The following is a 27,737-nucleotide window of genomic DNA, read 5'->3' on the forward strand; positions in this document are numbered from 1 at the left end:
TCAACTACCATGGCACAAACCTGTTTTCTCCTCTAGTCTCCCTGCGAGTTGCCATAGCAGCCAGACTCGCACAGCTTTCAGCTAGAAAAGCCATCTCTACCAGGTCGAACACGGTGATATTGTAACTCCTAAATAAAGCAACACCTCACGGCACAACGCCTCTCCCCTATTTGACCTAGATAGTTTGTGTGTATGTACTGATATGTAGACTACGTATGCCCCATGTTTAAATGGATGTAGTTCTGTCCTTGAGCTGTTCTTGTCTATTAATGTTCTGTATTATGTCATGTTTCATGTTTTGTGTGGACCCCAGGAAGAATAGCTGCTGCTTTCGCAACAGATAATGGGAATCCTAATAAAATGCCAAAATTGATAGTGCAGTTTGTTTCTGGGATTTTACAACTAGCTACTGTAACTAACTTTACATGCTGATATTGACTTTGGTATTATGGTGTGTAGCAATTTAGTAGTAAGTATGATTTTTTTGCTTCCTAATTTGTTATAAATTTTTCCTCACAACATATGTTGCGATTAGATATTAGCGATATTTAACAATGTAAATCATAGGAATTTGCAGATTTGAGTGGAATACTCTTTTTAAAGCCCCATGTTGTTGTGTCCAGTGGTGGTACCTTGAGGCTGGTGTGCAGGGCAGACTCTGGTGGGTAGACGATGAAGTGGCGCAGCGTGAAGCCAAAGCCCTGTGAGTTCTTCTGGAGTAGTAGCGTCCGGGGGCCTTGCCAGCCAACGCCGACGCCCTCTCCTAGCGCCCCCATCGCAGGCCGAGGGTTGTCGCCTGCCGAGGAGAGCCCATCTCTCCACCCCTTTGCCTGTTGAACAGAGAGAGAATAAAAACATGTGAGACTCAGCTAATATCCCCAAAACAATCACTTATGTCACCCCTCCAACGGTCAACACTCCATTAGTATTTAACCAGTTCCTCCTTCCACCTAGTATTCCCAGGAAAAAGTTTCAGAACTTTATGGAACTGGCACAGATCCATGCTATACTTGGAGCCAAAACAACAAGAGAAACCCCAGAGTGACATCACCATTTAATGGGCTGCTGGTTACTTCATGAGATGTGTGTGTGTGTGTGTGTGTGTGTGTGTGTGTGTATGTGTGTGTGTGTATGTGTGTGTGTGTGTGTGTCCATATGTTTTAATGCTAGTAGGGGAGAGGTGAGCACGGCTGGCCCATAGGGCCAGGCAGTCCCCACATGGCACCCAGCACCACAACAATGTCCCATAAACCACTAGGGGGTCCTGGGGGGTTACGACCGCTGTCAGGAAGAGCCCAAGTCTAGACGGTGTGGAGCAGGGGGGGGGGGGGTTACATTCCTAGCACACTCAGGAATGCTCAGGACGGAACTCTAGACAATTAAGGAATGCCTGTAACCAATCAGGTTTGACCTTGGTCAGGTCATAGTGCACCAGAGTGCTGTGAAAGGGTCAGGGTGATTCAGAGTAGATTTCCACTCATTTTCCCCAAAGAAGGCAAATACCAAACATGACAGATACACGCGAGAACTAACACTTTGATGCTGCTGCCACAACCCACATTTCAAACACAACCACTTGACCAAACAGGGATGGGAGGGAGACACAGCCTTCCTAAATGTAGATTAGCCTGTTTGGTCAAAATACCTATTGACTCTTCTCTATGGAAGTACAGTTACTTAATTGTACCGGTGTCTCTCCTCCTGACTCTCCACTCTGAGGGTGTGTGTGTGTGTGTGTGTGTGTGTGTGTTAGCACTTTATACTCGTACGGGTTGAAAATGGCAGATTTGGACACTGATAAGTGCCTATATTGGAATGCAGTGTCTGTACCGTAACAAGCTGTACGTGACATCAGAGCCCAGGGTCTCCACTTCACATCGCTTTAAGGGTTTTGACTGACAGACGTTCTGAGCTACGTGCGCCACGTGATGAAGTCTCTCCCGCTAATTGGGCAACTTTTGCAAATGTTGTTGTCGTCTGAGTGAGGGAAGTGCTGTAAATGAAGAGGTCCCGATGTATTTCAAAAGATGAGAGGTTGAAAGTTATAATAAATACAGTTTTGGCGTCATACAAGCGAGACAAAACACCCGTCAGTCCAAATGTGCACTTCACATTTCCATTTGGGATTTATAATGGACCGTTTTTGGATTGCGTAAACAACGGTAATTATGGGATCGTGGGGATGCAGGGTTGTGTTCCAAAAAAAATAAAAAAAAATACAAGTATACTTGCTCTAGTTCCTCAACAGCACAGCTGAAGACTGTTCTTTGAGTCATAAAAATTGCATTACAATTACTTTGGAACTGTGCACACTTTGAAGTGGTGTGTGGCCACTTGGAGACACCAGTTGGTCCTCTCACTCAAACCCTTGTAATCTTGTATTGCACCTACCCCACATTCTCTAAGAATATTCTTATCATGTTACTGAATGTATTCAGAGTATTATCAGATTTAGTTATCAACAAATGCGGGGAAAACGTACATTAAATGTAAAATGCACATAAAATCAATAGTGTAATGTTTGTATTCAGTCTTGTGTCAGACGAACGGTTCTCACCTTTAGCCTAATAATGTTCCCATAATCTCCAAACTGTTCCCTATTAATTGCTACCATGGTTATGCATATGCTTTTCATATTTCTTCTGTAAAAACATTTCAATGTATCCCTATTCATATAGGTTAGTTCCCATGTGTGTAATGGGTTAACCCCATACAGTGGCGTGCGAAAGTATTCACCCCCTTGGCATTTTTCCTATTTTGTTGCCTTACAACCTGTAATTAAAATAGATTTGTGGGGGGGGGGGGGGGGGGGGTGTATCATTTGATTTATACAACATACCTACCACTTTGTAGATGTAAAAATTAAATTGTGTGAAACAAACAAGAAATAAGACAAAACAAATGAAAACATGAGCGTGCATAACTGTCTCTTGGGTTATGTCTCTATAAGCTTGGCACATCTAGGCACTGGGATTTTTGCCCATTCTTCAACAAAAAAACTGCTCCAGCTCCTTTAAGTTGGATGGGTTCCGCTGGTGTACAACAATCTTTAAGTCATACCACAGATTCTCAATTGGATTGAGGTCTGGGCTTTGACTAGGCCATTCCAAGACATTTAATGTTTCCACTTAAACCACTCGAGTGTTGCTTTAGCAGTATGCTTAGAGTCATTGTCCTGCTGGAAGGTGAACCTCCGTCCCAGTCTCAAATTTCTTGAAGACGGAAACAGGTAATCCTCAAGAATTTCCCTGTATTTAGCGCCATCCATCATTCCTTCAATTCTGACCAGTTTCCCAGTCCCTGCCGCTGAAAAACATATCCACAGCATGATGCTGCCACCACCATGCTTCCCTGTGGGGATGTTGTTCTCGGGGTGATGAGAGGTGTTGGGTTTGCACCAGACATAGTGTTTTCCTTGATGGCCAAAAAGCTAAATTGTCATCTCATCTGACCAGAGAACCTTCTTCCATATGTTTGGAGAGTCTCCCACATGCCTTTTGGTGAACACCAAACGTGTTTTCTTATTTTCTTTCTTAAAGCAATGGCTTTTTTTCTGGCCACTCAGTGTATGGCTTAAAATGGTCCTATGGACAGATACTCCCATCTCCGCTGTGGAGCTTTGCAGCACCTTTGGGGTTATCTTTGGTCTCTTTGTCGCCTCTCTGATTAATGCCCTCCTTGCCTGGTCCGTGAGTTTGGTCGGCAGCCCTCTCTTGGCAGGTTTGTTGTGGTGCCATATTCTTTCCATGTTTTAATAATGGATTTAAATGGTGCTCCGTGGGATGTTCAAAGTTTCAGATATTTTTTTGTAACCCAATCCCGATCTGTACTTCTCCACAACTTTGTCCCTGACCTGTTTGGAGAGCTCCTTGGTCTTCATGGTGCCGCTTGCTTGGTGGTGCCCCTTGCTTAGTGGTGTTGCAGAATCTGGGGCCTTTCAGAACAGGTGTATATATACTGAGATCATGTGACACTTAGATTGTACACAGGTGGACATTATTTAACTAATTATGTGACTTCTGAAGGTAATTGGTTGCACAAGATATTATTTAGGGGCTTCATAGCAAAGGGTGTGAATATGCATATGCACACACCACTTTTTAATTTGGAGGGGAATTGTTTTAAACAAGTTATTTTTTTACTTTCACTTCACCAATTTGGACTATTTTGTGTATGTCCATTACATGAAATCCAAATAAAAATCTATTTAAATTACAGGTTGCAATGCAACAAAATAGGAAAAATGCCAAGGGGGGTGAATACTTTTGGAAGGCACTGTATTTCCCTTCCTGTGCCCCCTCCCCCCTCCACACACTCTGACCTCGCAGGGCCAATCACCCGGCCCGCTCAACAACAGGAAGTGGCAGGCTGGGGACAGGAAATATGGTACCGTAGAGGAGGGATAACCAGGCATACAGAGCACCCAGAAATACAAAACCACAGGGGGTCAGCTCTCTCTCAGTATCCCTTGTGTCTACAATACAGTACCTCTCTCCTCTGTTCTTCCTTCCATTCTACCGCTCTCCCTTCTCCTCCCTTCCACCATCACCACATATACATTCTTGCCAAATGATCCAGCTGGAGTGACCTTTACAACACATCCTCTCTTTGTCCTCCTCTCCTCTTTCCCGCTCGATGCACAGCTCTCCATATAGCCGCTGATGTAACCGTGTTCTCACCGTTTCACATTGCCCAAGAAGTTCTCACATGAACAGACGAGAGGCATGAGAATAACAAGGGAGAACGTTTAAATGAGAGATGCATGAAAGTGAGGGGGAGGGAAGACAAGGGAGGAAAATAAAGGGAGAGTGAAAATGAAAGAGTAGGCTTAAGATCTGAAGAGAGAAAGAAAGAGACTAGCCAGAGGGAATTCCACAGAGGGAGCGGTTGGATTGAGACATGTTGAAACACATACTGACGGGGACTGGCAAGGAGGGGGGTGAGGAGAGCAAGGGAAGAAGAGAATGATAGAGAGAGGGAAGGAGCGAGTGGAGAGGAATGGAGTGAGAGCAGGCTGGGCCAAGTGCGAGACAGGTTCCAGCACGCTGGTTTTAACCGCACAGCCCCTCCCGGCGCTCGGAATACCAAACCCTGTGATTACCCCAAACACACAGAGACTGGAGCTCTGGGCCAGAGATGATTCCCACTGCCTGTCAGCCTGCCTGCCTGTCCCTGAGTGTGTGGGACGTCTGTGACTGCCTGGCTATTCTCCACTACCCCCCCCCCCCCCCCCCCCCGACCCCACTAGTCTCCATCTAACTACAGTAGGTTACACTCCAGACTCTAGGTTACACTCCAGACTTGAGATCTAACAACATTGGTTAAACTTACATCTGTCTCTCAGCTTATGTAAAACCAGACTGTATTTAGGCTACACCTGATAGTCTAGTCTGGACTCTCCATTCCATGGCCACTCTCTCACCAACCTTCTAGATGAGGAAACCTTTCTCCAGTCTAGCCAATCCAAAAGGGGAACATTTGGCATTTCAGACGACTGGCATTTCACTCTGCAGTTCTCTGAAATGCCTAGATATCTCAAATCAAAGTGTATTGGGAGCGTGAACACAGATCTGCAGATGCTATCGCAAATGCTTGAGCTTCTAGCGCCAGCAGTGCAGTAATACCTAGCAATAATACAGAAATACACAATTCATTCAGAAAAATAAAGAAATTAAGATATCAGAAAGAGCAATGTCAGTGACAAGAATATAAATATATATATACATATGTATACAAATGTACTGCATATACATCTAGTGGTGTGTAAAGACAGTATGGACAGTATATGAACAGAAAATGTGTGTACAGCAGTAGTTATATAGTAGTTATATCTAGGACAAGCTCACATGAATAGGCTAATCGTGATATGCAAATTAGGCAATATGGAGCCCAGCCACATGCCATTAATTAGGCTAATTATCACATCTACAGGCACCATAATGAAAACTCCTATTAAAATGCCACATGGGGCCCCCAGGAAACCATACACAATATTTCCCATCATTCCTATTAGTCTATATAACCACATCCACATTGTTTTCTATTGTGGAGGGTAGCAGACAGGTGTCCAACTCTCCACGACATCAAATCAAACTTTATTAGTCACATGCGCCGAATACAACAGGTGTAGTAGACCTTACAGTGAAATGCTTACTTACAAGCCCCTAACCAACAGTACAGTTTAAAAAAAGATGGATAAGAATAAGAAATAAAAGTAACAAGTCATTAAAGAGCAGGTTATATACAGGTTAGCAAGGTTATATACAGGGGAAACCAGTACAGAGTCAAAGTGCGGGGGCACCGATTAGTTGAGGTAATATGTACATGTAGGTAGAGTTATTAAAGTGACTATGCATAGAAGATAACAACAGAGAGTAGCAGCCGTGTAAAAGAGGGGGGGGGGGGGGGTGCAGATAGTCTGGGTAGCCATTTGATTAGACGTTCAGGAGTCTTATGGCTTGGGGGTAGAAGCTGTTTAGGAGCCTCATGGACCTAGACTTGGTGCTCCGGTACTGCTTGCCGTGCGGTAGCAGAGAAAACAGTCTATGACTAGGGTGGCTGGAGTCTTTGACAATTTTTAGGGCCTTCCTCTGACACAGCCTGGTATAGAGGGACTGGATAGCAGGAAGCTTGGCCCCAGTGATGTACTGGCCCGTTCGCACTACCCTCTGTAGTGCCTTGTGGTCGGAGGCCGAGCAGTTGCCATACCAGGCAGTGATGCAACCAGTCAGGATGCTCTCAATGGTGCAGCTGTAGAACCCTTTGAGGATCTGAGGGCCCATGGCAAATCTTTTCAGTCTCCTGAGGGGGAATAAGTTTTGTCGTGCCCTCTTCACGACTGTCTTGGTGTGTTTGGACCATGTTAGCTTGTTGGTGATGTGGACACCAAGGAACCTGAAGCTCTCATCCTGCTCCACTACAGCCCCATTGATGAGAATGGGGGCGTGCTCGGTACTCTTTTTCCTGCAGGCCACAATCATCTCCTTTGTCTTGATCACATTGAGTGAGAGGTTCTTGTCCTGGCACCACACTGCCAGGTCTCTGACCTCCTCCCTATAGGCTGTCTCGTCGTTGTTGGTGATCAGGCCTACCACCGTTGTGTCATTGGCAAACTCAATGATGATTTTGGAGTCGTGCCTGGCCTTGCAGTCATGAGTGAACCGGGAGTACAAGAGGGGACTGGGCACGCACCCCTGAGGGGCCCCCGTGTTGAGGATCAACGTGGCAGATATGTTGTTACATACCCTTACCACCTGGGGGCGGCCCATCAGGAAGTCCAGGATTCAGTTGCAGAGGGAGGTGTTTAGTCCCAGGGTCCTTAGCTTATTGATGAGCTCTGAGGGCACTATGGTGTTGAACGCTGAGCTGTAGTCAATGAACAGCATTCTCACATAGGTGTTTGTTTTGTCCAGGTGGGAAAGGGCAGTGTGGAGTGCAATAGCGATTGCATCATCTATGGATCTGTTGGTGTGGTATGCAAACTGGAGTGGGTCTAGGGTTTCTGTGATGATGGTATTAATGTGAGCCATGTTCGTATGAACCACGACATCACCAGCCTAAAGATGACACAGTTATGAAGTAAATATTAAGTTATATAATTAGTTCAGAATGATTGGAATTGATGGTGAAGGAAAGGAATGCACAAACACACACTGGCGCCCGGCGCTAGTGCCACTGTGGGAACAATGGTCTTTCAAACAGCTGAGAGCTGCATCCCGTTTGAAAAGTGGAGCTTTACAGAGAGGTTACAAACGCTGACACATTTTTAATCCAGAGACCCACTGTCCGCTCCGTAGCACTGATCTGAGAGCAGGACGGATGGGTGTATGGGGGACGGGAGAAGAGAAAGGGACACAAACTGAAGTGATTAAGTACGGCTACTTTAAGGGTCAATAGTTCTTCCTGGTCAGATCAGGTCGTCAGGAAAAACCCCAGGGACGCGACCACATCATCTACTGTATATCAAAGGCCCTCCCACCTGTATCGTTGTCTCTCCTCCGGCTCCTCTCCAACCCGGAATGCATCCTAGTTCAAACTAGCATGACAGCCAACGTCTGACTGTTATGTCGGTACAGACGAAAGACCGGCCGCACCATGACAGCCTCTTTAAGCACAAACAGTATGTCACAATAGAGGATAAACAGTCATTCAGCATACCTGACGCACAGCTTCAAGAATAACGTCTCTGTCTTTTACACAACCGCCTGAATTCCTCCGTCTGTGTGTGTGTGTGTGTGTGTGTGTGTTTGTTTGCTCAAGAACCTGTCCGAGCCCTCTGTCAGATCAAGTCAGTTGATGTCACATCAGTTAAACAGGGTTTTCTCCTTGAGCAACTCCGCTGAATATGAATCTCCAGTAACACCCCCCCCCCCCCCCCCATCCTCCCCAAAACGGTCTCTAACCTACACCCCAGGGGGAAATAGGTAAGACTGGAGAGGCCGAGGCTAGCACAACTTAACTATCTGTATAAGTATCTTCTTATTGTTTGCCTAACCTGAGCTTTTAGTCTACACTGAACAAAAACATAAAACGCAACATGTAAAGTGTTAGTCCCATGTCTGTAATAAAGCCATTTTGTGGTGGGGGGGGGGGACATATTCTGATTGGCTGGGCCTGGCTGCCAAGTGAACTGTAGCTCAGTGAAATCGTTGAAATTGTTGCGTGCTGCGTTTTATATTTTTGTTCAGCATACATCCACAGATCCTAACCATAATAACCCAAACGCTCCTTAAAGGCCCACACTCAGTGGCATACAGGCAACAGTAAAGTCTTACAGGCTACTGGCTGTATCAAAATGTGTCTAGTCCCGTCAGAGAGAGATACTGAGAGTGATGTGCGTTAAGGCCTCACCAACCTGGCCATTAGAGCAACATTAGAATGACATCATCGCTGTGGCATTTAACTGGCCTTAGCCACATACTGTTCCACTGGTGTTACTATCCTGGTCAACACAATTACAGAGGGAGATGGCTGAGATTCCAGGACTGATGCTGTCCACATTACTGGTGTTACTATCCTGGTCAACACAATTACAGAGGGAGATGGCTGAGATTCCAGGACTGATGCTGTCCACACTATTGCGAGAGGCCATTACTGTACACAGACAGTGTGTTTACGCCAGCTGTGTCCATATACTATAGCCTGGCCGCTCTTTCCCCTGCCTGCCCACATTCCCCAAGCCGCCATCTCTCAACTGTGTGTCTGAGAGAGAGACAGAGAGAGAGAGCAAACACACACTGCGCTTCAACACACACGCGCACACGCACACACACACACACACACACACACACACACACACACACACACACACACACACACACACACACACACACACACACACACACACACACACACACACACACACTAAATGAGTGCACATGGATGAGAGATACCCTGAATTCTGCAGGCCTGGAGGGCGCATTGCCCCCCCCCCCCCCTCTAACTGCCACATAACAAGCCCCTTCGCCTGCCTCAACTCACTAATTAGTACCGCCCCTCCAGGGGGAAGAGGACAACACAACTATAGCTGATGCTTAATGATTACCGCATTATTGCCGCTCACATTCAGCATCACACAGCCATAGACACAAGTGGAGGCTGCTGTGGGGAGGACAGCTCTTAATAACGTCTGGAACGGAGCGAACGGAATGGCATCCAACACATGGAAACCACTCATTCCGTTCCAGCCGTTGCCACGAGCCCGTCTTCCCCAATTACGGTGCCACCAACCTCCTTTGACAGACATGGAGAAAACACATTAGGAGAAGCTCTCTCTCGCTGACACACAAACACACAAGCAAGCATACACACTGCGCAATTAGCAAAACACCAGTTCCACATGACGCTATGGACTGAGATTCTGAGGTAGACCCACAAACCTCCACCTTTACAGACTCTCTGCCCACAGGTGTGGTGGGCACTGGGCACAGTCCTTACCCTGGGCTGGTGAGAACATTGCAGGGCCCTGCTGGTGCAGCCGTGCCCATTGCCGACCAGGACTGGCCTCATGGTGGGGGGCGAAGGTGAGGGCAAGGGGGCACCACGCAGCACTGCCAACCAGATGCAGCGAGGCTCGGCGGCACTACAGTCCACCCCTACGGGATTCTGGAAGCACCACTCTGACTCAGCTGGCAGAGCAGGGTAGGGGGGCATAGCCGCGGGCATTGGGGCGCAGAGATTACCCGACACGGGCCGACCTGATGCCAACATGGGCCACACACACACACACACGAGGGGGCAAAGTCTTGACACTATCGCACAAACACTCTATTTTAAAGTAAACAACGCAGGTGTCAGAGTAACACATGCATCCTCTCTGGCCAAGTCCTACTGTCGGCACCAATCCATGGAGATAAAACAAGCAGTGAAAGCAGAAACCAAGAGGGCTGAGTAGCTCTTCAGATGGGCCAAGATAATCCCTGAAGAAAAAAATCCCAATAGTTCCAACCAGTTCAGTCTAGTCCGATGTTCTCCTCTGCGTTCCTCTCATCCCGATGCTGGCACGTCTCCAAAGATACCTGCTTTTAGTCCCATATCCCAGTCTCAAACTCCTGACCTCCAAGGACGTAAAGGAGCTTTCCAAGGCACACACACTCACACACGCTCACACACACGCTGGCGGGGACCGTGGTGGGGCGTCCTGTGCCCTGAGAAGATATCAAAGAAGTCCTGGAAAGCAGATGTACGCCAGAGTGTGTGTGGTAGCAGAGAGGTCTGGTTTCCCTACAGACAGACAGACAGACGGTCTGACTGACTGACTGACAAAGCGACTGACAGACTAACTGACAGTGCCTCTCCTCTCTCAGCACAGCAGTGTCCTGTCCAGCGGTGTTCAGCAGGACACAAAGCCACTGTGTCTGTCAACCCCCCTAACACACAAACTGTCACAGCTAGAGGGCTGGCTCCTCTGTCTCTCCTCCCTCCCTCCCTCTCTCCTCCCTCCCTCTCTCTCTCTCTCTCTTTGTCTCTCTCTTCCTGACTCTCTCTCTCTCTCTTTCCTCCTTTTGTCAGCCTCCAGCTCGTTGTCCGGCTTCACTTCTACCAATTCATCCTTTGTTCCGTCTCTGTCCCTCGTTCACGCTCTCACTCCTCTGTTCCCTCCTTTCTCCCCTCCGTGGGATCCATTCCAATCTGTCACTCAAAATCCACTTTTCTGACAGAGAGCCAAAAACACACACAACACCCAACATGTACAATGTGAACACTGAGGGCCGGGCCCCCGACACCGTGCTCCACTCTTGAAGTCCGGATGGAGTTTTCAACTGTAGGCGGATGATGTGGTAGGCCTAAATTCAACAGCAGGTCCCTGTGGCTCTGTCCTGCCCTGTGACTGTAGAGGGAGTTGAGTGGCGCTTAGTGTATGTGTGAAAGAGACACAGGCACAGTGACACCGCTATGATCCCGGCACTCAACTCACACACAACAACCCCCCCCCCCCCCCCGCCAAGTCTGATTTCAAACACAAAGAAAACACATGCTCCACCACTGTACCCACCCACACAGTTTCTCTCTCCTTTTCTCTCCTGTTCTTTCCTGTTCTCGCCCTCTCCAGCAAAATCGAGAGGACATGGGATAAAGTTGAGCAGACGCAGTGGAACAACTGCGAGAGCAGAACGAGAGAGAGAGAGAGAGAGAGCACAACAGGCTGCCGCTTCACTCCAGCAGCCCCGTCGCCAGCCAGGCAGACCAGAATAAAACAGCTGCAATTGAACATTAATTTGACACTGACCCCCCCCCCCCCCCCCCCCCCCCCCTCACGCTAAGTCATGAATTCACACATACAAACACTAAAACAAACAGTGACACACACACACACACACACACACACACACACACACAGCAGAGTTCTCACCAAACATCCAGGGGTCCTGAGTGTGTGTGAAAGTGTCAGGCAGGTGACCATGTTGAGTCTGACAGAGCTAAGGCTTCATGATCCTCTCTCTAGAAACGCACTCCACAGACCTGTTACTGATGAGGTTAGACTGGTTTCACCTGCTGCCATACAAGCAGGGCAAGCACCAACACGACCACAACACTTGAACACACACATAGTACACACACTCTCTAAAACACACACACACACACACACTGTGCCCTCCAGGCACACACAGAAAATACACTTTGCAGGCTCACCTAGTGTATGTTGAAATACCATGTGTTTGATGTATTTGATACCATTCCACCTATTTCGCACTCCAGCCATTACCACCCGGTGCCACCAACCTCCTGTGATGAACACCCACCATACCATACCCAATGCAAATGTGCAGACGTACAAACTGTACTTTACACAAACACACTACACAAAAGGGAACGCTCCTTCCACACACAGACATACACATGGCCCGTTGAGTCACACACGTGTATAAATACACTTGCTGGGGTGTAATTACGCTCTCATAAAGACTTAAGTCCTATTGGCTGTGGGCTGTGCTGTGGGCTGTGCTGTGACCGTGGGCTGTGACTGTGAGGGGTTGTGTTCAGCCTGTGGTCAGACCGGAGGTTTGGGTTCTAACAGACCGCCAAGCAGAACCCGCCCAGGACCGGATGGAGAGACACTGGGACCAGATCACTCAGGGGGGACGTCCCATTCAGAAAAAGACCACAGATGGAAGCTTCAGAAGGGGACGGGCCTTGATAGGGGACACTGTGTGTATGACATCATAAGCTGGCACCACCCGACGATGAGCCTTCCTGGTTCAATCAATGAAAACGATCTGCTTATCACAAGCGCAGCGTTGAGAAAGACTCACATTGAGTTTTGCCGTGGAGTTTTGCCAATAACAGACAAGCCCAATTGGGAAAAGATCCCGGTCTCTCCCCCTTTAGTGACCTGCGGCCATATTTACAAAAACAGGAGGAGGAGAAGTAAGCAACAAAAGAGCGGAGAGAAAAGGTGTTGAGTTTCAGTTCACATGGAGGACAAAGGAGTCACACACCGTGCGCTGTCACAAAACCACCGTTGCCTCCAGTGACCCATGCTGGCTGCTGATTGGCAGAGACATGTCCATACACGCGCACAGGTAGAAAAAAATAAAAATAAATATTTAACCTTTTTTAAACTAGGCAAGTCAGTTTTAAGAACAAATTCTTAGTTACAATGACGGCCTACCCCGGCCAAACCCGGACGACGTTGGGCCAAATGTGCACCGCCCTATGAGACTCCCAATCACAGCCGGATGTGATACAGCCTGGATTCGGACCGGGAACTGTAGTGACGGCTCTTGCACTGCGATACAGTGCCTTAGACCGCTGCGCCACTCGGGAGCCTGCTACGTTGTGGTTGGATGAGGCCTAAACACCACTAGGTCCTGAACATTACATCCTAAACAATCCTCATCCCGGGAGAAAGTGAACACCTGTCTGTCTGTGGCTCAACGTCACTGTAACCTCTCATCCGCCCCTAAAGCCCCTGAAGTCCTGAGATCAAAGAGTGAGATTCAAACGGCACACGCCGCTAATCTCTGGAGAGACGCCATACTGCTCACCTCTTGCCCCCCCACCCTACCACACCGCCGCCCCGGCCCCTCGCCCTCCCTGCCATGCACACCACCGAGAGAGAGAGAGAGAGAGGGAGAGAGAGAGAGAGGGAGAGAGAAAGAGAGAGAGAGAGAGAGAGAGAGAGAGCGCGGGTCGGGGCGGTTGATCTGCACCTCTGCTCACAGACAGATTAGTTGGTAGATAATCCCCTTCATAGTGACGCCGACACCACCGGCCAGCAGATTAACTAACACAGCCTGATGGAGACACAGCCTGATGGAGACACAGTCCACTCCCATTCTTCTCTGACTGATTGAGAACCACCAGCCAAAATAACCCTCATACACACAGCTAGCTGAGCAAGACATCAGGCAGGATCTATATCAGAGAGATGCAGTGGTGTAAAGTACTTAAGTAAAACTACTTTAAAGTACTACTTAAGTCGTTTTGGGGAGTATTTCTATTTCTGACAACTTTTACTTCCGTACATTCCTAAAGAAAATATTGTACTTTTTACTCCATACATTTTCCCTGACAACCCAAAGTACAAGTTACATTTTGAATGCTTAGCAGGACAGGAAACTTGTGAAATTCACAAACTTATCAAGAGAACTGTCATGCCTTTTTATTTCTCTATTTGGTTAGGTCAGGGTGTGATTTGGGTGGGCATTCTAGTTTTCTATTTCTTTGTTGGCTGGCTATGGTTCCCAATCAGAGGAAGCTGTCTATCGTTATCTCTGATTGGGAATCATACTTAGGCAGCCTGTTTCCCACCCTAGTTTGTGGGATGTTGTTTTTGCACAGTAGCTGTATTAGCCCTGCAGAACTTTGCGTTCGGTTTTTTCCCTTTGTTGTTTTTGGTGTTCATTCTAATAAAGTACGATGAACACTTTCCACGCTGCGCTTTGGTCTCCTTCTGACCACAGACGTAACAGAACATCCCATCACCAAAGGACCGAGCGGCGAGGCCAGGAGGGGCAGGGATCCTGGGCCGGGGAGGAAAGTGAGTGGAGGACATCATGGACATGGGAGGAGAGAGGTGCTGGAGTTGAGAGCGCTGCAGAGCGGGCGTGCTGAGGAGCGTGACACCAGTCCGGGTGTCATGTGCACCTCTTTCACGCATCTGGCCTCCAGTGCGCCTCCCCAGTCCGATGCGTCCTGTGTCTCCTGTGCGCCTTCACAGCCCAGTGCGTCCTGTGCCAGCGCCCCGCATTTGCCGGGCTAAAATGAGTGTCCAGCCAGGACGGGTTGTGTCAGCTCTACGCTCCAGATCTCCAGTGCGCCTCCACAGTCCAGTCCGTCCTATGCCTCCTCCCTGCACTCGCCCTGAGGTGCGTGTCATCAGCCCGGTGCCACCTGTACCGGTCCCACACATCAGGCCTCCAGTGCGCCTCCACAGTCCAGTACGTCCTGTGCCTCCTCCCCGCACTCGCCCTGAGGTGCGTGTCATCAGTCCGGTGCCACCTGTACCGGTCCCACGCATCAGGCCTCCAGTGCGCCTCCACAGTCCAGAGCTTCCGGTGACAGTCCCCAGTCCAGAGATTCCGGGGACGTTCCCAGTCCAGAGCTTCCGGGGACAGTCCCCAGTCCAGAGCTTCCGGCGACAGTCCCCAGTCCAGAGCTTCCGGCGACAGTCCCCAGTCCAGAGCTTCCGGCGACAGTCCCCAGTCCAGAGCTTCCGGCGACAGTCCCCAGTCCAGAGCTTCCGGCGACAGTCCCCAGTTCAGAGCTTCCGGCGACAGTCCCCAGTCCAAAGCTTCCGGCGACGTCCCCAGTTCAGAGCTTCCGGCGACAGTCCCCAGTCCAAAGCTTCCGGCGACGTCCCCAGTTCAGAACTTCCGGCGACAGTCCCCAGTTCAGAGCTTCCGGCGACAGTCCCCAGTTCAGAGCTTCCGGCGACAGTCCCCAGTCCAGAGCTTCCGGCGACGTCCCCAGTTCAGAGCTTCCAGCGACAGTCCCCAGTCCAGAGCTTCCGGCGACAGTCCCCAGTCCAGAGCTTCCGGCGACGTTTCACAGTCCAGAACCTCCTGAGACGGTCCACAGTCCGGAACCTCCTGAGACGGTCCACAGTCCGGAACCTCCTCCTCCACGGTCCGGAACCTCTGGCGACGATCGGCAGTCCAGAGCCTCCAGCGACGATCCGCGGTCTGGAGTCCCCGGCGACAATCTACGGTCCGGAGCCTCCGGCAACGATCCAAGGCCCGGTTCCACGGTAGCGGAGGGATCAGCAAGCGGAGCGGGGTCTACGCGCCGAACCGGAGGAGCCACCGAGGCTAGATGCCCACCCAGACCCTCCCTCATAGAGTCAGGTTTTGCAGCCGGAGTCCGCACCTTTGGGGGGCGGCGTTACTGTCACACCCTGACCTTAGAGAGTTTTTTAATTTCTCTATTTGAATGAACACTTTCCACGCTGCGCTTTGGTCTCATTCCGCCGACGGACATAACAAGAACACGTGGTCATCCCTACTGCCTATGTCCTGGTTGACTGACTAAACACAAATTGTGTGCCACTGGCTATCCGTACATTTAAAAAACAAGAACATGGTGCCGTCCGCTTTGCTGAATAGAAGGAATTTGTAATGATTAATACTTTTGATACTTAAGTATATTTTAGCAATAAAATGTACTTTTGGTACTTAAGTATATGTCAAACCAAACACTTTTAGTAGTATTTTACTGGGTGACTTTCACTTTTACTTGAGTAACTTTCTTTTACTCAAGTATGACAATTGGGTACTTTTTCCACCACTGGAGAGATACAGAGAGACATTGTGTGTGTGTGTGTGTGTGTGTGTGTGTGTTTTAGAGCGAGAGTGAGACGTTCTGTGTCAGTGAGAGATCGGTGTGAGAGATCAAACAAGTGACTATGCAGACATAACAAGGGATGTTTTCAGTAAACACAGACAATGAGACAAGAGCTTAACAAGTAGAAACTAGGGTCACTGAGGACAAGGTGGCTATGATGTACAGTATAGTGTGTATGGGCACTGTGTGCGTGTGTGGTGGGTTTTCCCTCTAAGTCTATGTTTCCAGGTCAGAGTCATGGCCAGCCCAGAGGAATCCACCAAACACACACAGACAAACAGAAATCGGAGTAATCTCCACAGGATGTGGCTTTCCCAGGGAATGGCCATCGACCACATCTCTCACACACACACTACACACACACACACACACACTCACTCTACACAACCTTCCACTGTCACTATAACTCCTTGTGCGTAGCTAGAGACACATATAGTAAGCACAGTGAAAACGAGAGGAAGAGAGAATGAGGGAAGCTGGCTGACTCTGCCCATCAGTCCAGAAAACATTAGATAGCAGAACAGCCTAGACAGACGACCATTACTCCCAGCAGTGGATCCTATGAAAAGCAGTGGATGGATAGAAAAGGGCCGGCCTCTTTTTAAGCAGGTTAATTTTAACTCTAATCTCCTGCAAATCCACGACACACAGAGGCCAAAGGCTGAGTCCGCAGGGCGCAGTTACAGATCTCTGACCACTAGAGGGCAGACATACCACGCAGCTCAATGGCAGACGTGTACGGGTCTGTGAGAACAGAGTGGAAACCCACACACAGTTAGTTCTACTGTAGTAGGATGGCTGTGTCATCATAGGGGTTTCAGTGCAGGGGTTGGATGTGCTTGGAAAAGATGGTGTTAGTCTGAAGGTGTGAGGTAATGTAAGCACTGGTCTACAGTCAGTTTTTGGTCCCCCTTCTAATGGTTATGGCTAGGGCTGGGGCAAGGCACTCTGACGGGAAATCAGGGGTGAGGCCACACCTGTTGTGAGGAGGAAAGAGTCGTAGGCGGGCCAGTGGCAGGAGGAGTTGGGTGAAACAATAGCGGGGTCGTCTTACCTCTTCCCCCCTTACCCTTACCCCCCTTCTCTACACAGCTGAGAGGAACAGGGTGGTCCCTCCCCGCCTGGCCCTGTCTGACTGCATGACTGTCTGACTGACACAACACGCCCCATCTCTCCAGCAGACTGGAAACAAACAAATCAGACCCACCTGACCCTCGACCTCCCCCCACAGGAACGCAGACAACGCATTATGGATGCATTCTGCGTGTGTGTGTGTGTGTGTGTGTGTGTGTGTGTGTGTGTGTGTGTGTGTGTGTGTGTGTGTGTGTGTGTGTGTGTGTGTGTGTGTGACCTCATGCTGTTCTGCCTAACCATGTGAGACCATGTGAGTTCTAACATGGGCCAACCCCAGACTGATCCATACTCCCACAGACACACCCATCCGACCCGGATTCCCCCTACTCATACAAACAATGACACATATTCCAACACACACCACCACATGCACGCATTGACACATATACAGCGATTACAGGGACCATTGCACTACTGGGGTGAGACACATAGCGGAGGATGATTGGCTGAGTGGGGAGCTCAGAGAGAGCCGATTGGCTGAATGTGGATATTGGTGGGATACAAGGAGGTGGGTGTGTCCAATATATCTTTCAGTGAACATTCATCAACCCACTAATGCCCCAGGGGGACATGGGATACATGAGTCAGCCAGTCAGCCTGAAACCTAGCAGGCCAGAGAGCGAGAGAGGAAGAGAAATGAGATAGAGATTATAAATACAACCCATATTTATGTTGATTTAATTTCCCTACTTGCACATTGTTACAACAAAGTACATAGCCATAATAACATTTGAAATGTTTCTATTTTTTTGAAAGAATGAGGGGAGTGAGAAAGAAAGAGACAGATGCTGGAAAGGGTTAAAACTGGGAGAAAGCGTACGATGAGGGATAAACATGAAGGCAGAGAGAGAGATGGAAAGCAGAAACAAAAGATGGAGAAGTAGTAGGCAGATGGAGAGCAGAATGAGACAGATATGATCACACACACACACACACACACACACACACACACACACACACACACACACAGGGCATTAATATCCCTAAATATGGAGTTAGCCTGTGGCTGGGTTTGTTAAGTATATCCTTCAGTGTGGTCAGAATTCCTCCACTGACTGTACTGGAAGATGCCTGCATATGAGGGGTAGGGGCTGGAAGAGCTTGAAGGAAGCATGTCCCCCCCCCCCGGCATACCAGCGACCCAGGGACCCCCATTATATTTTAGCAAAAAAAAATATTACGCATTTTCTTATCATCAGATGAATGCTATTGCCAAGTAGAAGTATTCATTCATTTTAAAAATGAATAGATTTGGTAGACAGTTTTATGAAGGACGTGTAAACTCTAAACTAGCATATTGGCTAAAGAGGTATCTTGGCAGTGTTAAGAAAATGTTGCAGTTGTAAAGCAATTCTAAAACAAATTCAACTGCATTTTGCAGTTTTTAAGCTCATTTCAAGCAATTCCACACAGTTTGGCATGGAGCTGAGAGACAATGGCACAGTTTTACATGCATTTTGCCATGGCTAATGCTGTGTTCCTCTGCTCAAACATCATAACAAAAGCAATCGATTCTCCCTGACTCTCTAGATTTGATTTGATTCTTAGTTCTCAAAGATGGTATTATTTAAAAAGATATATAGTTCATCTATTTTCTGCATGCTTTCTATCTGGTTGACACAAAACAGTTTTTCCATCCTGTAAATTACCACATAGACTGCCCGCCTAAGACTTTTTTATACAGAAAAAAAACATGTAATGAGCTCCAATGACTGTACTTTGCTCCATATTAAAGGGATAGTTAGAGATTTTGGGATGATAGATTAGATTTTGCAATGAAGCTGTTCATCCACTTCCCCAGAGTCGGAGAGCTTGCTAACTGTTCCTGTAGACTTACAGTCATTGCGCTAACGCTAGCTAGCATTGGCACGTGAAACTACCTCTAACTTCCCTTATACTGGATGCAGAGACATAAAAATGGCAGCAAGCGATATTCATAAAACAATTTTTTGCAAAAACAAAAATCCCCCTAGAGGGCCACAGACCCCAGTCTGAAAACCCCTGTTTTAAGGCGCATCCACTGCACTTAAATGGGGTGTGCAGGTCTCGCCCCCTGGAGCATTATCATTAGGTTGATGAATAATTAACTAGTATGAGCTGTTGGTACATGAAGGAGGATGGAAGGGTGGAAGACTGAGGTGAGAGGCCCAGCCTCATCAACCTTCTCCATAGCTGTTCTGGTGCTCGTTCTCATGTTCTCATTAGTCATATACACAGACAGACAGACGGATAGACGGACAGACGGACAGACGGACAGACAGAGAGACAGAGAGGAGATGATACGAGAATTTTATTCTCCCCTTACAACCCTCCTGGGCTTTCCTGTCTCACTCTTCCTCTACTCCCTCTCTCTCCCTCCATCTCCCCAACAACTACCACACACTAAGTGGAGAGAGAGTGATATACTTTAGCCTACTTAAGGAGTGGCTGGTTCCTCATTTGAAGCTGCTCGTTGATGAGGAGTGTTTGGTCACGTTCACAAAGACAATCACATCCAAGAGATGAAGGGGTAACCGGAAAGGCACGAGACGTGTCCAAATTGACCTGTTTTCACTCAACTGTGAAATGATTCTGCTCTAAAAATAGACCCGTGTTCTGAGCATGTATTTTTTTTCTTTCGGTTTCTCTCGTGCTCTTGTTTTTCCACATGAGTGCAGCAGCTGCTCTTCTCGCTGTCGCCGTCGCCAATGTTGCATACCCCTGCCCATCACCATGGTGACCATCTCGCCTGACGACCATCAACATCACTTCTTGCTACTACACCTCTGGAGGCCATCAATCTCGAGAGTCGCCATAGCAACAGTGACAGGCAATATGACGATTCTCACCCCCAACCACCATCAATAACGTTACCTCTACCAACTCTACCACTCTCCCACCTTAGCTTTCACCATCGCCAGTCACCATGACAACCGTCAATCAGTCTACAGGTCATTCTCTTCCAGAACCCTTGCACCACTACAGTCTACATCTAGTGGTGTCTGTCTGAAGGTTGCTGTGAGAGGCAGCGGCTGGGTCTTGTCAGGTACAGAACCTCGTCTTGCCTTGATTATGTTTCAGCATTAACATCCGTCTCCCTGTGTGTATTCCATGTGCCATGTAACCTAAACAGAGGAATGACAACATCTGGCAAAGAGCTACTCCCCCCCGCAACAACCACAACCACTGGGAGCAATCAGAGAGAGCGTCACGATTGGCCCCCGCTGCGATGACAGCCCCCACCTCTCCTTTTTTCTTTCTTTCTCTCGCTCACTCTTTTTTCCCAGCGTGTTTTCAGAAGTGGAGTGGAGCTCCTGAAACCACACGGCTCCAGCAGGCCTCTGTGCCCCCTCCACCCCCCTCTGTGTCTGGGAAGAGGGTTGGGATCCTGGGCCCCCTTTCCTCCCCCCCCAATCCAGGCCCCAGTTGCCGGTATATTTAGCCCATCTGAGCCTCTATGTAATTAACAGATGAAAATTATAACTTTGGGGTTGGGATGACGTTTCTGTTTCCCTCCGCGGCATGGGCAGAGACTGAAACTGGACCTGCTAGGCTCATCACGGAGCCACACTGGGCAGTGGGCCAATAGCATGGGCGTGTTGGAGCCAGCATTGAGCCAAGATGGAGGAGGACTCGCACCGGTGGATGGAGTGTATAATACTCTGAGCCAGGCAGGGTCGGAATGTTAATACAGTCAAGCTACATGGTCTGTCAATCACACCACACACCACTGGAGTTTCCATTCGAACGTCAGATGGTTTTTACATTCCTACCACGCACCAAAGACTGGAGGAGGAAGATGGAGGAGAGGAGAGTTGCTTATCCTTACTGCATACACAGGAAGACATATATCCAACACACTCACGCCATCACACACACACACACACACACACACACACACACACACACACACACACACACACACACACACACACACACACACACACACACACACACACACACACACACACACACACACACAGAGAGAGGTGGGGAAAAGGCCTGTTTACATTTCTTACCTCTCCTTTCTCTCACGCTCTCATTGTCTGTTTCTACCATACCCAATCCTCCCATCTCTCTCAGTCTGTTTCTACCATACCCAATCCTCCCATCTCTCTCAGTCTGTTTCTACCATACCCAATCCTCCCATCTCTCCCTGTCTGTTTCTACCAGACCCAATCCTCCCATCTCTCCCTGTCTGTTTCTACCATACCCAATCCTCCCATCTCTCCCTGTCTGTTTCTACCGTACCCAATCCTCCCATCTCTCTCAGTCTGTTTCTACCATACTCAATCCTCCCATCTCCCCCTGTTCTTTGTGTTCCATCCCTGCTCCAGTCCACACGTTCTCTCTATCAGCACTTAAGAGTCAGTGAGCTCTCTCTCTCTCTGCTGGAGTGGAGGACAACCTCCCAGGGAGTGTGGGACAGCAACGGCAGCACCCAGCCAACGAACAGAACACACCACTAAACTCAAACAACCCCGCTGCCCTTTCTCTTCACAGGGCTTTTCCCCATTCAACATCCTGTTCTCTCAGTCTCTAATTAAGTGACCCGTCAACATATCCGCCAAAACCCAGAGCTGGAGCTTCATTGTCGTTCACAAGAGACCCCACAGCAGACCAAGGGAGAAGAAAACGGAGAAAGGTCAACCAGGACAGAGAAGAACGTGGTCGTGCTACGCTGTGCCAGTCTGGACTTGAGCTGCTGCGGCTCCCACTACCCACACTGTGATAAGATGATGCAGAGATAACACAGAGATTTCGGGGCACCGCCCCCCTGAGCCAGCGTCTGGTCCAGATGTGACCTATCCTCCACTGGCACAGAGATGACACCCAGATAGGTCCTTCTCCCTGGGCATGTTTTGAAAACAGCAGGATAAGCCCTCCTTGTCCTCCCTATCGTCTCATCTTCAGTTGAACTGCACGCTCCTTCCTGTGGTTAGAATGAACGCTGTGCAGCCCAGCCAGCCAATCGGGGAGGGGTGTGTGTGTGTGTGTGTGTGTGTGTGTGTGTGTGTGTGTGTGTGTGTGTGTGTGTGTGTGTGTGTGTGTGTGTGTGTGTGTGTGTGTGTGTGTGTGTGTGTGTGTGTGTGTGTGTGTGTGTGTGTGTGTGTGTGTGTGCGTGCGTGCGCGTGCGTGCGTGCGTGCGTGTGTTCTAGACCAGTACACACCACCCCTGCCGGTTCTACATGCCACAGGCTCTGCCTTGTATCCCCATGTGTAATTTGATGAGCTACATATGCCAGGCCTGATGGCCTTTCTGTGTCTTTAGCCTCTGTCACTGTGTGTTAGTGGCCTTTCCTGCATGCCAGAGGAGAGCTGTGGGTAGAAGATGGAGGCTGGCATAGACTCGGCGAGACGGGTCCCTCCAGCAGTCTGCCCCTCCAGACCGTGAAGGTCTCCATGTTCTACACAGCAGACAAAGGTCACACACAAGGCTCTCTCTCAGTTCAATTCAAAGGCCTTTATTGGCACGGGAAACATATGTTTACATTGCCAAAGCAAGTGAAATAGATAACAAAAAGTGAAATAAACTAAACAAAATGAACAGTTAACATAACACACCAAAAGATTAAAAGACATTTCAAATGTTATATTATGGCTATATACAGTTTTGTAACGATATAGTTCAAATATATACAATATGGGTTGTATTTACAATGGTGTTTGTTCACTGGTTGCCCTTTTCTCGTGGCAACAGATCACAAATCTTACTGCTGTGATGGCACACTGTGGTATTTCACCCATTAGATAAGGGAGTTTATCAAAATGTGTGGCCTGTGGATCTGTGTAATCTGAGGGAAATATGTGTCTCTAATATGGTCATACATTTGGCAGGAGGTTAGGAAGTGCAGCTCAGTTTCCACCTTATTTTGTGGGCAGTGTGCACATAGCCTGTCTTCTCTTGAGAGCCAGGTCTGCCTTCGGCGGCCTTTCTCAATAGCGAGGCTATGCTTACTGAGTCTGTACATAGTCAAAGCTTTCCTTAATATTGGGTCAGTCACAGTGGTCAGGTATTCTGCCACTGTGTACTCTCTGTTTAGGGCCAAATAGCATTCTAGTTTGCTCTATTTTTTAAAATTCTTTCCAATGTGTCAAGTAATCACAGTTGAAGTCGGAAGTTTACATACACCTTAACCAAATACATTTAATCTCAGTTTTTCACAATTCCTGATATTTAATCCTAGTAAAAATTCACTGTCAGTTAGGATCACCACTTTATTTTAAGAATGTGAAATGTCAGAATAATAGTAGAGAGAATGATTTATTCCAGCTTTTATTTCTTTCATCACATTCCCAATGGGTCAGCAGTTTACATACACTCAATTAGTTTTGGTAGCATTGCCTTTAAATTGTTTAACTTGGGTCAAATGTTTTGGGAGCCTTCCACAAGCTTCCCACAATAATTTGGGTGCATTTTGGCCCATTTCTCCTGACAAAGATGATGTAACTGAGTCAGCTTTGTAGGCCTCCGTGCTCGCACACGCTTTTTCAGTTCTGCCCACACATTTTCTATGGGATTGAGGTTCAGAGCTTTGTGATGGCCATTCCATCACCTTGACTTTGTTGTCCTTAAGCCATTTTGCCATAACTTTGGAAGTATGCTTGGGGTCATTGTCCATTTGGAAGATCCATTTGCGACCAAGCTTTAACTTCCTGACTGGTGTCTTGAGATCATTTTCCATCCTCATGATGCCATCTATTTTGTAAAGTGCACCAGTCCCTCCTGCAGCAAAGCACCCCCACAACATGATGCTGCCACCCCCATGCTTCACGGTTGGGATGGCGTTCTTCGGCTTGCAAGCCTCCCCCTTTTTCCTCCAAACATAACGATGGTCATTATGGCCAAAAAGTTCTATATTTGTTTCATCAGACCAGAGGATATTTCACCAAAAAGTACGATCTTTGTCCCAATGTGCAGTTGAAAACCGTAGTCTGGCTTTTATATGGCGGTTTTGGAGCAGTGGCTCCTTCCTTGCTGAGCGGCCTGTCAGATTATGTTGATATAGGACTCATTTACTGTGGATATAGATACTTTTGTACCTGTTTCCTCCAGCATCTTCACAAGGTCCTTTGCTGTTGTTCTGGGATTGATATGCACTTTCGCACCAAAGTACATTCATCTCTAGGAGACAGAACTCGTCTTCTTCCTGAGCGGTATGACGGCGGTGTGGTCCCATGGTCTTTATACTTGCGTACTATTGTTTATACAGATGAACGTGGCACCTTCAGGCGTTTGGAAATTGCTCCCAAAGAGGAACCAGAGTTGTGGAGGTCTACAATTTTTTTCCTGGGGTCTTGGCTGATTTCTATTGATTTTCCCATGATGTCAAGCAAAGAGGCACTGAGTTTGAAGGTAGGCCTTGACATACATCTACAAGTACACCGCCAATTGACTCAAATTATGTAATTTATTCTATCAGAAGCTTCTAAAGCCATGACATCATTTTCTGGAATTTTCCAGGCTGTTTAAAGGCACAGTCAACTTAGTGTATGTAAACTTCTGACCCACTGGAATTGTGATACAGTGAATTATAAGTGAAATAATCTGTCTGTAAACAATTGTTGGAAAAATGACTTGTGTCATGCACAATGTAGATGTCCTAACCGACTTGCCAAACATATAGTTTGTTAACAATACATGTGTGGAGTGGTTGAAAAGCGAGTTTTAAAGACTCCAACCTAAGTGTATGTAAACTTCCCACTTCAACTGTAGCTTTTTCTTTTCTCATGATTGGGTCTAATTGTGTTGCTGTCCTAGGGCTCTGTGGGGTCTGTTTGTGTTTGTGAACAGAGCCCCAGGACCAGCTTGCTTAAGGGACTCTTATCCAGGTTCATCTCTCTGTAGGTGATGGCTTTGTTATGGAAGGTTTGGGAATCCCTTCCTTTTAGTGGTTGTAAAATGTAACGTCTCTTTTCTGGATTTTAATCATTAGCAGGTATCGGCCTATTTCTGCTCTGCTCAAATTGGTGTCTCAATTTGGTCTCTCACACTTTCACTCACTCACTCACTCACTCACTCACTCACTCACTCACTCTGTTACGCTCGTCGTTGGAATGAGGAGACCAAGGTGCAGCGTGGTAAGCGTACATCTTTCTTTATTAGATGAACACCAAAAAAACACCAAAATGTAAACGAATGCAACGTTCTGCAGGCTACACAGTAACTGTACAAAATCAAGATCCCACAAACTAAGGTGGGAAAAGGCTACCTAAGTATGATCCCCAATCAGAGACAACGATAGACAGCTGCCTCTGAATGGGAACCATACCAGGCCAAACAAAGAAATAGATTGCCCACCATAGTCACACCCTGACCTAACCAAAATAGAGAATTAAAAGGTCAGGGCGTGACTCACTCACTCACTCACTCACTCACTCACTCACTCACTCACTCACAGTAACCTTCGCTCTGACCCCATCTCAAATGTAATAATTGAAGCCCATTATAGGAGCACAGAGACCATAGGAACATGGCTGTTGACACACCAGTCACATCCACACATACGGCTTCTCTCTGTCTCGCTCTCAGGCGAACGGGATAGAAATGCTGTGATAGTGGAGAGTAATAAACATCAACACGCCGTTTCTCCTTTCTCATTTCCTTGTGGTTAGGTTCATGTGTGTGTGTGTGTGTGTGTGTGTGTGTGTGTGTGTGTGTGTTTGTAACACACAGTTCTAACAGAGCACGAGAGAGAGACCGATGCATAACACTGAGTCTGACAGACAGAATACTGTACAGCTCCAAAACTAAAGCATCTCAACACTGAGCACAGAACAGAAAGATGGAATACCGTCGACAACATCCACCTAAAAGGCCATTTAGACTGTGACAACTGAGTCCTTTAGAAGAGACTTTTCGGGACTACACAAACACGGACACCAAGTTGAAAAATGTGGGCATATAGAGCTGACCAAATAAGGCAGTACAGAGGCAATCAAAGTTGACGGTTTGAGTGTGGCTCTGTAGGTCCAATCACAGAGAAAGAACGAGACAAAACAGTGAGTGAGAGAGTGAGAGAAGTACATTGAGTAGTTGCGGTGTGCCCGGGGCCTGTGTGTCTGCTCTGCTGGGGCGCCTGCCTGCCTGCCTGTGTGTCTGCTCTGCTGGGGCGCCTGCCTGCCTGCCTGTGTGTCTGCTCTGCTGGGGCGCCTGCCTGCCTGCCTGTGTGTCTGCTCTGCTGGGGCGCCTGCCTGCCTGCCTGTGTGTCTGCTCTGCTGGGGCGCCTGCCTGCCTGCCTGTGTGTCTGCTCTGCTGGGGCGCCTGCCTGCCTGCCTGTGTGTCTGCTCTGCTGGGGCGTCTGCATGCCTGTGTGTCTGTTCTGCTGGAGCGCCTGCCTGCCTGCCTGCCTGCCTGGAAGGCTCTCCTATCCTCCCTTGTACCCAATCCTCCCTACCCCCAGGCAACCAGCCCAGCTCAGTACACTATCTCTGCCCAGCCTCCTTATCTCCTCATCAGCCTGCCTGCCTATCCCAGCCCCCTGCTCCACACTGTCAACCGGCCTGTCAGAACAAGCTCACTGGGCTAACTGCAGGGGCAACAAGCATTACAGAACACATGACGAGAGAGAGATTGAGAGACAGGGAAAGAGAGAAAGTGTATGAGCATGTTCTATGTTTTACACACATGCGGTATACGTAATGACGTCCTGCGGCAGTGCTGTGTGAGCATGTGAGTGTTAGAGCCTGACCAATGGATGAAACGCTGATTGGGGTCAGTGGGTCCACCAGCCGCGAGGAAATCCGTCGCACAGACAGAGAGTAAATCACTGTCCACTGCGCACACTTCATCCGCTTCCAACAGCATTTTGATGTTCCGCCATTCTCAAACCAGGAGGATCCTCCCTGATCCGTGTGGTACACAATGACTACTGGAAGGTCGTCTACCTGCCAGTTATGGGACATACCGGGAGGGCTGTTTCTGGTCACTGCAAATGTGGGACTAACAGGACCTCCGGGTCACGACACCCAGAAAGAACAAACCCTATTGAATATATGCCATTTCGCAGAAACTTAAGAGTTTAATGTATGGTTGTCCCCGGGAATCAGACCCACAATGCTGGTGTTGCAAGCGCCATGCTCTACCAACTGAGCCCAACACACTTTCAGCCACATGTGTGTTTTGTTACCAGTAGGTGCTGCAGGGGAAGAGGTGGTAAGGTGCATGCCATGTTACCGGGTAACAAGAGGGGCTGCAGTTCCCATCTACTTTCCTTCTCAAACTGTTGAGATAAACGTGTCTGTGGCTACCTGTCTGTCACTCAGCTGTCATTCTCTCGTTCTCTTTCTCTCTGACTCACCAAGTCTCCCTCTCCCCTAGCACTCTCCCTCTCCCCTAG

The 27,737-nt window shown here is 48.3% G+C and overlaps 1 protein-coding gene across 18 annotated transcripts in view; it reads right to left on the reverse strand.

Moving 5' to 3' along the window:
- LOC110485157 (rho GTPase-activating protein 23) overlaps positions 1-27,737 on the reverse strand; it is an 88,273-nt gene that overhangs the window by 31,459 nt on the left and 29,077 nt on the right. For 7 of the 18 annotated variants that reach the window (XM_090196297.1, XM_090196296.1, XM_090196300.1 and 4 more), the window contains exon 2: positions 633-830. In XM_090196297.1, the coding sequence (XP_090052423.1) occupies positions 633-830 (198 nt within the window). Of the gene's footprint in view, positions 1-632; positions 831-9,936; positions 11,206-11,851; positions 11,973-27,737 lie in introns of those variants that run through there. The other 11 variants (XM_036940915.2, XM_036940914.2, XM_036940913.2 and 8 more) reach the window with 4 other exon arrangements.

This window comes from Oncorhynchus mykiss, chromosome 13, assembly GCF_057628025.1.
Source record: "Oncorhynchus mykiss isolate SJ-2025 chromosome 13, ASM5762802v1, whole genome shotgun sequence".
Classification (NCBI taxonomy): domain Eukaryota; kingdom Metazoa; phylum Chordata; class Actinopteri; order Salmoniformes; family Salmonidae; genus Oncorhynchus; species Oncorhynchus mykiss.